Source organism: Crocodylus porosus, unplaced genomic scaffold (genome assembly GCF_001723895.1).
Source record: "Crocodylus porosus isolate Cpor-Errol unplaced genomic scaffold, CroPor_comp1, whole genome shotgun sequence".
Classification (NCBI taxonomy): Eukaryota; Metazoa; Chordata; order Crocodylia; family Crocodylidae; genus Crocodylus; species Crocodylus porosus.
Genome location: NW_017728950.1, coordinates 72690816 through 72702097, shown reverse-complemented (window position 1 = coordinate 72702097; position 11282 = coordinate 72690816). Strand labels below are relative to the sequence as shown.

General features: G+C 37.6%; 1 protein-coding gene across 5 annotated transcripts in view; it reads left to right on the top strand.

Moving 5' to 3' along the window:
• Positions 1-7689, top strand: part of AGTPBP1 (ATP/GTP binding protein 1) — a 122477-nt gene extending 114788 nt beyond the window's left edge. For 4 of the 5 annotated variants that reach the window (XM_019554759.1, XM_019554760.1, XM_019554761.1 and 1 more), the window contains exon 27: positions 4482-7689. In XM_019554759.1, coding sequence (XP_019410304.1) covers positions 4482-4659 — 178 coding nt within the window. In that variant the 3' untranslated portion in view covers positions 4660-7689. The remainder of the gene's footprint in view (positions 1-4481) is intronic. The other variant, XM_019554762.1, reaches the window with a different exon arrangement.
• The last annotated feature ends 3593 nt before the right edge of the window (positions 7690-11282 follow it).

Genomic DNA, 11282 nt, shown 5'->3' with positions numbered 1-11282 from the left:
GTCCAAGTCACTGATGAAGATGTTGAGCAATGTGGGTCCAAGGACTGAGCCCTGGGGGACCCCACTGCCCACATCCCTCCAGGTTGAAAATTACCCGTCCATCACCACTCTCTGGGTGTGGCCCCTCAGCCAGTTAGTGACCCATTTGACTGTGTAGGTGTCAACACCATAGTCCCCTTGGTTTTTACTGAGAATGGGGTGAAGGGACAGTGTCGAAGGCCTTCCTAAAGTCCAGAAAGACTATGTCCACTAGTACCCCTGCATCTAAGGATTTTGTGACTTGGTCATAGAAGGCCACCAAGTTGGTCTGATCTGTCTCTAATGAACCCATTCAAGTGAAATTCATAGTAAACATGACGTTTTACAAAAATCAGTTATATTCAGTTCATACTTCAAAGATTCTTTGTTTCCATGAAGGTAAAAAATAATTTAAGTAAAATATATAAAAATTTAAGATGGTTTGCAGAGATCTGTGTGACAGCCATGACTCTAAAGAAATCACACACACAGTGAAATCTGTTACAGCCTGTGTGATAGTGTGACAAACCATCAGTCTTGACTATATAAATAAAAGCTGGTTTTTAAACAAGAGTTTTAGGAATGATTAAGTAAGTTATGAGAAGCAGCCCACGAGAAGAATTAGGAAATTATAATCCATAGAATTGGTGGAAAACCAGCTAAAAATACAATAAGTCACAAGATATGCAATAAAGGAGGGGGAATAAAAAGATAAAATATTTAAATTTTAAGGGTTTGGAAGAGGTGGAAATCCAACCCAAGCTACAACAGTGGAATAATAGCTAAGTGTTGTCAGGTAGATTGTAAAATATAGATTTAAAGGACTAAAATTTAGCAGGCTAAGACAGTAAAAAAATAAATATTCAGAAATGATAAATTAACTAAGTCAAAAAGTTATTCCCATGAAAAAGGCAACTGGCACCAGAATGGCTGCTAAATGTGGGAGGTTGTCAGATACCATTGTAATAAGTGCAGAAAAAATTAAAGTAGCTAAAGAGTGAAATAAATAAGCATATTCAGTTTCTACTGAAATTAAATATTAGAATATGGGCAGTAGCGCAGTAGGTGTCATGAAGAGTGGTAAAAAGTAAAAATTATCCAAATGAAAGAGATTTCAGAGGTGAGCATTATAGAGACAAGTATAGCTTTGCTAATTTTGACCTATACATTTTCACTTCTGGAAGTGAGCTGCTCTTGAATAGAGAGATAATTATTATACTTGCAGTAGTGTTGTATGAAATGACAGAAATTCCACCAAAGATGAGAAACTACTTTTATATTTCTGACCCAACATTCGTAGTTGGAAAAGTCTAGCAGGTCTCTTACAGCACTATTCTAACCAGAGTTTTAAAATATATTCAGTTAAAAGCTTGGCACCAGAATGAAACCAGCAGCTTTTCTGTCCTGGAAAGCTGTGGTGGTCAGGCTGCAGCAGCAGTGGTCCACCTATAAATCAGTGGTTGGGACTGGTGTCCCACTTGCTCACTGGGTTAGACTACTACTTAGCACACTTTAAATGTGCATCTTGCTGCTTTTGCTTATGCAACACGAGAACATTAACTTGCTTGTAGCACATATTGTTGAATGACCCAAGACTGAGTTAAAATAGTAATAGTTTTATATATTTTGGGTACATTGCAGCACAGAGTCCAGAATGAAGACTGGGACATGTTGATGTGGCAAATGGAATTCAACCTCTCGGAAGCAAAGGGGCTTGCTAGAAATAATGTCTCATTCTATATGTTTCCATTTGAGTGTGTACATGTTCTGGAAGTGTTTGTGTAAAACCCAAGCAATTACAAGTACCTCTTGCAGAAGATGCCGTGATCTTCTCTATTCTTTTAAGTTATGCTGTTCTCAGAAGATGAATTTTATAAGTCTACTATAATACATCTTTTATATACATTGTCAATGACTGGTAAAATATCTGCCATTCACACTTAGCTTTAAAACTAAGCTCTCTGTGTTCAGAACTCTTAGGGCCACATTCAGATTTAATGGCTCTATTTCCTGTGAATTGAGTTACATAAATATCCTGCAATTTCAGTGTGAACTCCCTGCCTATGAAACCTAGCAAATCAATATCTGTTAACTGATTAGAAGCAGAAGTCCCAGAATAAGCTATGCGTTTATGGGGATGTGATGTGTTTTAGAGTGGTTCATTGTTGGGGTGTCATTTTACAAAGAAATGAATGAAAATTTCAACTTTTTTCCTTTAAATGAAATGTTGGTTTGCAGTAACTGTTTAAGGGAGGAAGTACATTTCCAGGGTGAAATCACAGGGTAGGGAGCCACTCTCTGCATCTCTCATTACTTGCTGTGCTATAGGTAATCTGTACAATGTTGTGCAATTTTTTTAACCTGAGCATACCTCAGTTTCCCTCCTGATAAAGTGCACATACCTTGTCCTTTAAGTGAGTGTTTGTAAGATTTAACTTTATAAAGTGTCCTGTGTTCCACATACGGAAAATGGTAGAACCACTGGTTTTCTTTTTCTTTAAGATTTTTGTCAAAGTACTGATTAAATCCTTCTCCCCAAGCTTTCATATTGCTTGAGTTTTTGAAATTTGAAGTAGTTGGGGAAGAGACACCAAAGTTCAACATGTACCCTTGGTTCTGGTGTGTGCTTCTAAAATTTAAATAATCATCATTAGAAATATTTAGCTTTGTGCTACATTTCTTTTTGATATATTTAATAAGCATCAGCAGGCTTTTGATCTCTGATAAGGAGTAACTGTAGAAGAAAATGGGACATAATCACCAATTCTTTTTTTAAAATGCCAATTTAATTCTTTGTATGCCCGTTAGATCTTCTATGTGCAGTGCAGTTTTCTCATGGATTCTTTTCTCAGCTAGAAGGCTCAGATTTTTTTTAGAAAAGTTTCAGATTTTTTTGTCCTGCTTCCAAAAGGGGAATCTTATCTGTTGATCACACAAAACACCACACTATGAAATTTGACTGAGGTTAAAGTTATAGAGAAAAACTGCTTTAAAAATATTTGCATCAAATTTCAGTCCACTGAAGGTGAAAACAGTCCATTTAATAGAGCTTAAAAAGCTTTAGATGGAAACAATAATGGACCTTTTATCTGCCAAACTGTGGCAAGATAGTATACCACACTTTAAATAACTGTTAAAATTCAGATCTATTCAAATATTCAGTCCTAACACAATAAATCAGGGCATCATATCTGTTTCTGTTTTATGAATTTTAGTTGTTTCTGTTATTGTATAAATTCCTTTGTCCCTTCTCATCCATTGTAGAAACGTTTGGCAAAGCTAATACAGAATCTGTATAATTTGATTATGAATTAAAATGGATAAATTGCAGACCCTTCTTGAGACCTCATCTGAATTCAAAGCTACTTATGAAATATTTAGAAGCACTTAGGGCTTTCAAGCAAATAGCTTTATCCTGGTTCCCAACGGAGAATAATTGAACTAGGCATAGAAAATTCCCTTGTTTTCTTTTTTTTTTTTTTTTTTCCTTTTCTTTTCATTCCCTTCTCATCCCAGGAAACTAAATAGGCATATTTTGAGCTTTCCTGAGTTGCCCTAATAATAGGTAATAACTTCTGAATATGTGAAGAAATTATTTTAGCATGTTGTGGAAGAAACCACTTAGCACATTCCACAGTGACTTACCCAGGTCCTTCAGGGTATGGTGCCTCAGAGCTGCAGGATTTAGCCTGAGATTTGAATATGAATCTGTGGAAAGAAAACAAAATTATGAGAGGTCTTGTCAAATCTGCAGATAACCGTGATAATTTCACATGAAGCAAAAAGCTTAATTCCCTATTTTGAGCACTTCTGTACTCATTTACAAGCCAGTTAAAATGCTTGTTAAGATTTTGGGTCGCACTAATATTTTTTATGTGATTTTTAAAAAGCATTTCCTGTTTGAACGCTCCGTTGTGAGGATTGTTTAAGATTGTAAATTCAGAAGGGGATAGACAGCATTTCCTAACTATTATAGAGACAGGCCATTTTAAATGCTTTTGTAGAATATATTTTACATAAATGCTTTTCTTACAAAGCAATTCAGTGAATCTTTATATTGTGTATGTTTGATATGCAATTTATATACACAAATGTTTATGTTATATATTTATGTACATGGCATTAATTTAGTAGAGAGTAGTAGTTAGCTGTATTAGTCTGAAGTCAGGCAGAGGGCAGGGTAGATTTGCACCTTATATACTGACTAAATCAGAGATGTATAGCATGTCCTTTTATGAGCCCACACTCATCTGGGCAGCCATAAAAATGCTATCTTAAGTCTTCATTTGGTTAAAGTAACTCTCGTTATGTTCCAGCTATCCTGCTTCTCTCATGTTATAAGTATCATCGTAAATTATTTTAGTTTCAGGTAGGGAAGGTACAATGGTCCAACTGAGTATAGCTGAACATAATAAACCCTTTAAAATAATTAATACAACTCTTTGTATGGTGTTTCTATACAGCCCAACTACATATGTTCTGGATGAAGATGAGCCTCGCTTCCTTGAAGAAGTTGATTACAGTGCTGAGAGTAATGACGAGCAAGATGTTGAATCGGTTGATAATGCAGGCGATTATGAGCCTTCTATTCAAGAAGATGCACTTTCTGATTCAGAAGCCACAAGGACACACCTGCCTTGAGCCATCTTTGTAGAAACCAATAAGGAATTAAATATACTGGGTTTTATTAGGAAACAGGGAAGCTCTCAAGAGAATCGTCTCCAAGAGACAAAGTAATTGAGGCCCATTTAGTTGAAAGACAATAAATGTTTTTGACTGATAAAAATGGCATTTGTTTTATTTAAAGAATTCAGTGTTTTCATTTAGCACTGGATATATCCATTTCTTTCCTTTTTATTTTTCATTTTCTTCCAGATATTATTGCATGAAGTTTTGTGCCCTGAAACCCTACAATCAACAAATGAATTATAATTTATGGTGTGTCAGAATACAGAAAGTATTCCTAATTCCTTGTGGTACAGTTCTTTAGGTTGTTTCCTGAAAAAAAAAAAATAACGTACAGTTTTAAAATTGATTTGTGTGTAATGTTTAATGAGGTGAAGAGTTTTTTTTTCTTCAAAATTATGTTAAATATATGATTGCGTTTTGAAATAATGTAGAGCTTGCTTTGAAACCATTTCATTCTTCTATTACTAAATTAAACAAAAATGAAAAAGTGATGCATCAATTGTTGCACTTGTTTTTTGATTCTTTAACATAGAAAGATATATGGTTTTACAGCAGCCTTGAGTTGCAATACACTATAAAATCTGAACTAATGCCTGTTTAAAATGCAAAGTATTCTTACAGGATGGTACAGTTTGTCAGTCTGCTGATCAAAGTTTTTCTAGTGATTAGTCATCTTTGCCTACTCTGAATATATTTCCATAAAATTCTTCCCTGAAACAGCATTTCATGAGAGGGAGACCATTTATCTCTGCAATCAGTTTAATATTAAAGTTTTGTTAAAAAGAATAACTTACTCGATGATAAGAAGTGGCAATATGTGTATACTTTAGGTATATGTAGCTACCTATTTGTCAGCAGCTTTTTAATTTAATGCACTTATAGTCAACATTCATTATTGCTTTATTCTGGACATGTTGACCATATGCCCAGTTTATACATTTTAAGAGGGAACTAGATGTCCATTTTAACTTATGCATGCACATATGAGTCAAATTGCTGTACTGAAGAAATCAAACTCAATTTTCCCTTTCCTGTGTTCCTCTTCCTTTCTTGTCTCTTTCTGTTTTGTTTAGAATAAGATCTAATGCAGAAGTGGCATGGTTCCCAAATGTTTATGAGATGTGTTTTAGTAATTTTTTAGTAATTTTTTTTGTTGAAGTAACACAGTTCTGAGTTTAATTTCTTTTCCTTTTTTTGAAACTTGATTGACAGATGTGGAATCTAAAGATTAAAAGCTGCCTTCCTGTATTTCAACAGGTCCATAACTAAAGAGGAAAATGGAAGCATTAGTAGTGCAAATCAAGTTGATGTGGTATTATATTTGGGGTTTTGCTTTTTGTTTTTCTTAGCACATGGGTTAAAGAAATGTAAAGTAGATAGCTCAAGGGATTCTCTGTGGAAAGATGACGCTTTCACCAAGGAATTGTAAATCCAGATTAAGTCTAGGTTGGTAATGACCGTCTGTACCATCCTGATCCTAAAACTGGAGAAGGGACATATGATGGTATACTTGCACCTCAAAGTTGCAAAGGCTTGTTCTTTTATGCTTTCCTTTTTCTGTATAAACAGTCACCAACTCTGAGAAGTAAGGATACAACAGCACCACACCTATGAATGGCCAGGTATGCCAAGTTCCCCTTCCTGTAAAGAAGAACCCATACAAAAATGATGCTAACAATTTTTACTACTTGGCATTACTAGCACTCTCCAGAATGCCCAAGGACTGAACTTGCCTATGGAAGATGAAGTACCCTCTTGCCTTTAGAGGTCATGCCTTTAGAGTTAGCATTGGGGGATGCTGACATTCAAGTATAGGAAATTGATCCTGCCTATCTTGTAACTGCTCTGTGCATGAATAGGGGGCTTTTTCTTCAAGATGTTACTCTAGAACCTTTCACAGGTAGTATTCTTTTGTCGTGTTAACATTCGAAAATCAGCAACTTTGTGTTATATTAATATAGGTTTTTACTAAAACTAATGAACACCACGCTACACACTGATAGCATTAGGAGTGTACCTATTACATTAAAAACTCCATTGTCTCAGTTGTACAGTATTCTGTTCCAAGTATATGTGTGTACATATACTCTTTTCCCAAGTTCCAGAGCCATTAGTCTAGACAGAAAGGAATTATAAATGAGTATTGATTAAATATATATCTAGGGGGTTAGTAACAAACAAATGCTTTCCTTAAACAAAAATCTAAAATATACACAACAGGAATATAATTTCAAACTTGGTTTTGTGAATCTGACTGAACTTTTAACAGTGAAATTCAGATATAAGGTGGAACTCTGCCCTTGATTTCACCCACTGCAGTTGAGAATTTTATAGCCATGTTTCATCTGAAGTTCTGTACAGGACTCGATTCCTAGTGCAGCATTTTAAGGATAGAATTTTAGCTTTACTTCTGGATTTCCTTAATTTTTATGACTCAACATTCCTGGATCATATATGATTCCTATAAATTGAAGCATGATGATCCTCCATAGAGGAAGAAGCCATCACTTCCATTCCCTTAGCAACACCAAGTGAACTTTAGAAATATAAGGATTTGATTTTTGATTATGATATTTACTCTTTGTTTCTTAAAATCAACCCTGTTGTATTGCTAGAAAAGGAATTTTCTTATTCCCTATCAGACATGAATCAGCACAGATTTGCTATTTTATTCACCAGTGACATCCTTCTTTGTGTAACGTAATTTTTGAGCAAAGATTGCCATTTGTGCCAATTTTATGTGGTGACTTTTGGATGTGGAATATTGTGGAAAGTCTAACAAATCAAGGAAAACCAGTTTTCATCTTAAATAAGGTTTCAACAAGATTAAACACAGTTCAAAAAAGCCAACAAGTCTGGGTTTCAGATGACTTTTCATTGTAATTCTGTAGTGAATATAATTGTGGCAATGTTTATTGTGCATGCCCCAGATACAAATATATTATTAAGAAAATGTATAATAAAGGACTGGATTATAATCAACCTGTTTCCCTATACATTTTATTGGATAGGAAATAACATTTTTAATTTTGCAGTATTTTCTTTTTGGAAGTGTTTTTAATAAGAACACTTGAGCCAGATTTCAGTAGAAACATTTTGGAAATCGGGACATTAATCATCTACTTCTGTCTGCAGCATGTCACATCACATTAGGCTTTCATTCACAAATTAATGGGCAGAATCACAGTTTAAACAAAAATAAGAGCACCTGGTGTTTGTAAAAGGTTGATTAGGTTAAATTGGCCACATTGGAGGCCTCCACAGATACAGGAAAAAATTTGCAGGAGAATTTTTTTTCCACACCGCCCAATTAATCTGCCTCTCTTGTAATGTAGGAAAGCTCTCCAGTTTAGTTTCCATGACTACTTATTCCTTCATACCTTAATTCAGACTGCAATTAGTGGCCACTTTAGATACATTTATGCTCATAATGTTATGTTTAATAATATTCATTTGGTACTAAGATGCAGACCTTCTGGGTTAGTTACAAAATTATTTCCATAGGAGCCTTGATTTGGGTAGCTTGACTAACTCTTGCATGCCTGGGAAAGAAGTTGATTTAAACTGACCATGTTAGGCAGCTAGGTTCCTCATACTATTAATGAAGAATTAATTCAGCATTATTCACATTGATATACCAAACTGCTCTGCAAGTAGAATGGGCTATCCCATTGAACTACTAGCAGGTGAGAGAAGCACTGAGTCTTAAATCTCAAATAGGACAGACATCCACATACTAATGGACCTCACAGAACAGTGCTTGTATTCAGAAGTAGTTCCAAGACACCCATAGGAGATACCTCAATGAAAGCACAAGAACTTGCTCTACCTTCTGAAAGGATGAATTCCCTGCTTAAGGTTTTCTTGAAGAGGCTAGTATAGCATCAGAGAGGGCACTTCAGACTAGATTTTCAGGGGACTGTTCCTTGCATATCTACAGGAATTGGGCCAAGGGACCACGTTAGGCAGCCATACTGTAATGAGTGAGTGAAACATTGATGTGACACACAAGGGGTAGAGGCCAGTTGTGAGCGCACAAAATGCAGCCTCCTTAAGCATGAAGGAATGATCTTGGGGCACCATAACATTACACACATCTTCCCCTCTCCTTTCCTCTGCTTTCCAAGAAAGTAAGTCAAACATGTTGCTGGATTTGCATAGCCTTGATCACAGGCTTCTTCAGGAATCCCTAAGATAGGCCGTCCTGTAGCTGACCTGCTGGAAAAAACAAATAACCGATTACCTTTACATCTGTTCTACAGCATGACATTCTCTTATTCTCTCCCATAACAGCTAGTGCCTGATGGGTGCTAGAGATGAGATATCTGGGAATCCCCTTCTGCCTCTGAGAAGCATGCCTTGCCAAACTGAGAAAAGCCATCCTTGAACCGTGAGTCCTCCAGCCTTAAGAGGCCCACCACTGCCAAATGGCTGGAAACATCCACCTCATCCTGAGATGGTGTAGGATCATCCATATCCATGGTATCAGGGCAGGGTTTGTGTCCCTAGGATAGTATGTCCTGGCCTCCAAAAGTTGTCTGCTGTGCAGCAGACTTGCCACTTGTATCTGGGCAAACCCTGGGCCGGAGGGAAAGGCAAGCGTTGCAGGAAAAGTAGCCAGTCCTGAGGGAATCTCCATGATGAAGGCAGCTGTAGAGACCACACTGCTGGTTTCTTGTATGCCAGATACCTCCAGATAAGATGAGCACCTTGTTTTTGGGAAGGCAAAATGAAAAAAAGATTCTTTCCAGAATTATGTCTGCATAGAGCAGGGCTAAAATCTATTCAGCTGGCTCACCTTCCCCTTCCTGCTTAGCCAAGAGCTGAAACTAGCTGTTGCAGAAAACTGGTCTCCATGGGCAGATCTGTGATTCTGGTAAGAGCTAAAAGTGGTGTGCAAGGCTGTGAAAGTAAGGTGTTTCTATTCTGGGAAGAAAATCAGCTTCCCCATTTTAAGAGGTTCATTTTTGGGGAAAGGTTGCATATGGTATGCAATAAGTATGGTAATGACCATGTCCATGATTTCCATGTAGGTGTTGCAGAGAGGTATCATGTTCAGCACATACATAAAACTACTGGCCAATGTATGGATGAACATCCTTTCAGGACCGGTGACAAGCATACAGAAACCATACATGAGGCTCAGAATGGCCAGGAACTGCACCCTAATAATTACCACATATGTCTGTGTGGGTGCCTGTGCTGGGATAGCAATGATGGCTTCCAAGAACTATTCAAGTGTCCTAGAGGCTGCAGTCTGGCTGATTTTGAATAGTCTGTTCAGCCACTTGCTTGAAAGGAGGCCAAGGCCAGGATGGTCAGGGGAGTGCTGACTTACACAGGCTCAGAGATATGGCACATCTGGAGTAGCAACCAGGACTGAAATCCAGAGATCACAAGAGGCTGGCCAAGATGAGCGCTTTCTCCAGGAATCACTTCTAGACTTGAAGCTACAGTGCAGCTATTAGGAATGGAAGCATTCAATATATGCATAAGATTCATCTCCTAGGGCAGGTGTAGGTGGTAGGGTGCATACATACTTTCCGCCTTTTCCACCAACTCACTCAACTCATGCTGTCCCTCCCTATTCCCATATGTTCCATTAGATGTTCCTCCCAGCCTCCTAAGGCTCTCTGTATGAGGTACCCTTCCCTTTCATGTCTCACTATTCCAGCTCTCCCTAATTCTGTTCCTGCATACCTTAAAGTTCTAACTTGTTCCCTGTCCCTTCTCGGCTAATCTGTCTACCTTATGACTACCTTGAAATCCCTTTCAGATGACCCTTTCTGTCTGTCTCTGGCTCACTGCTGGTGCTGGTACACCTAATATTCATTTACCATCTGTTGGTGGTCTTCCTGCTCTTTCTGTGCCCATGATATATTGCTGAACTGCCTGTGAGGATGGACTGCCAGGTCACAGAGAGGGTTAGCTGTGGTTAGGTCTGCTCTGCAGCTGTGGGCTTCTCCAGGGACTTGAGCAGAACTTAGCTACCTCCCAGGGCCAGTTAGATTCACTCTAGAGCTTTGGCAGAAGCAAGCCACTGAAGTGCATGTTCTGCGTTGCTTCTGTGCAGACACATGCACTTAAGTGTGGCCACCTGGGGACAAAGGGAGGTGCATGGTGGACTTCGGTGCATAACAGGTTTTTATGTACTGGCACTAGACCAATTTGAATTGCTCCATAGGCTGGAGTTAAATCCCACTTAAGCCCTATTAAGACCATGTGGATCTGGCCCTCAATATTTTATACAAAAGCATTCTAATAACACACTAAAAAAACCTTTTCATTCCATGGCACTTCTGTGTATGTATGAGGATAGGGAAATAATATGCAAGAACTGGCGCCGTTACATTTTTGCAAAATAAATGTAGATCTAACTAAATCATTTACATTCCTTTAAATTATAGTAATTACACAGCAACTTACACATACTCTTCTCTGTCAGCTTCATGGTTCAGTGTTGTCTTTGGCAGCAGCAATGTCAGCATAATGCAGGGAGAAAGCAAGGAAGACTTGAAGGAAAAAGGTTATTTTTAGTTTATCTGATGATCTGAATGCCTCTCTAATACATAGTG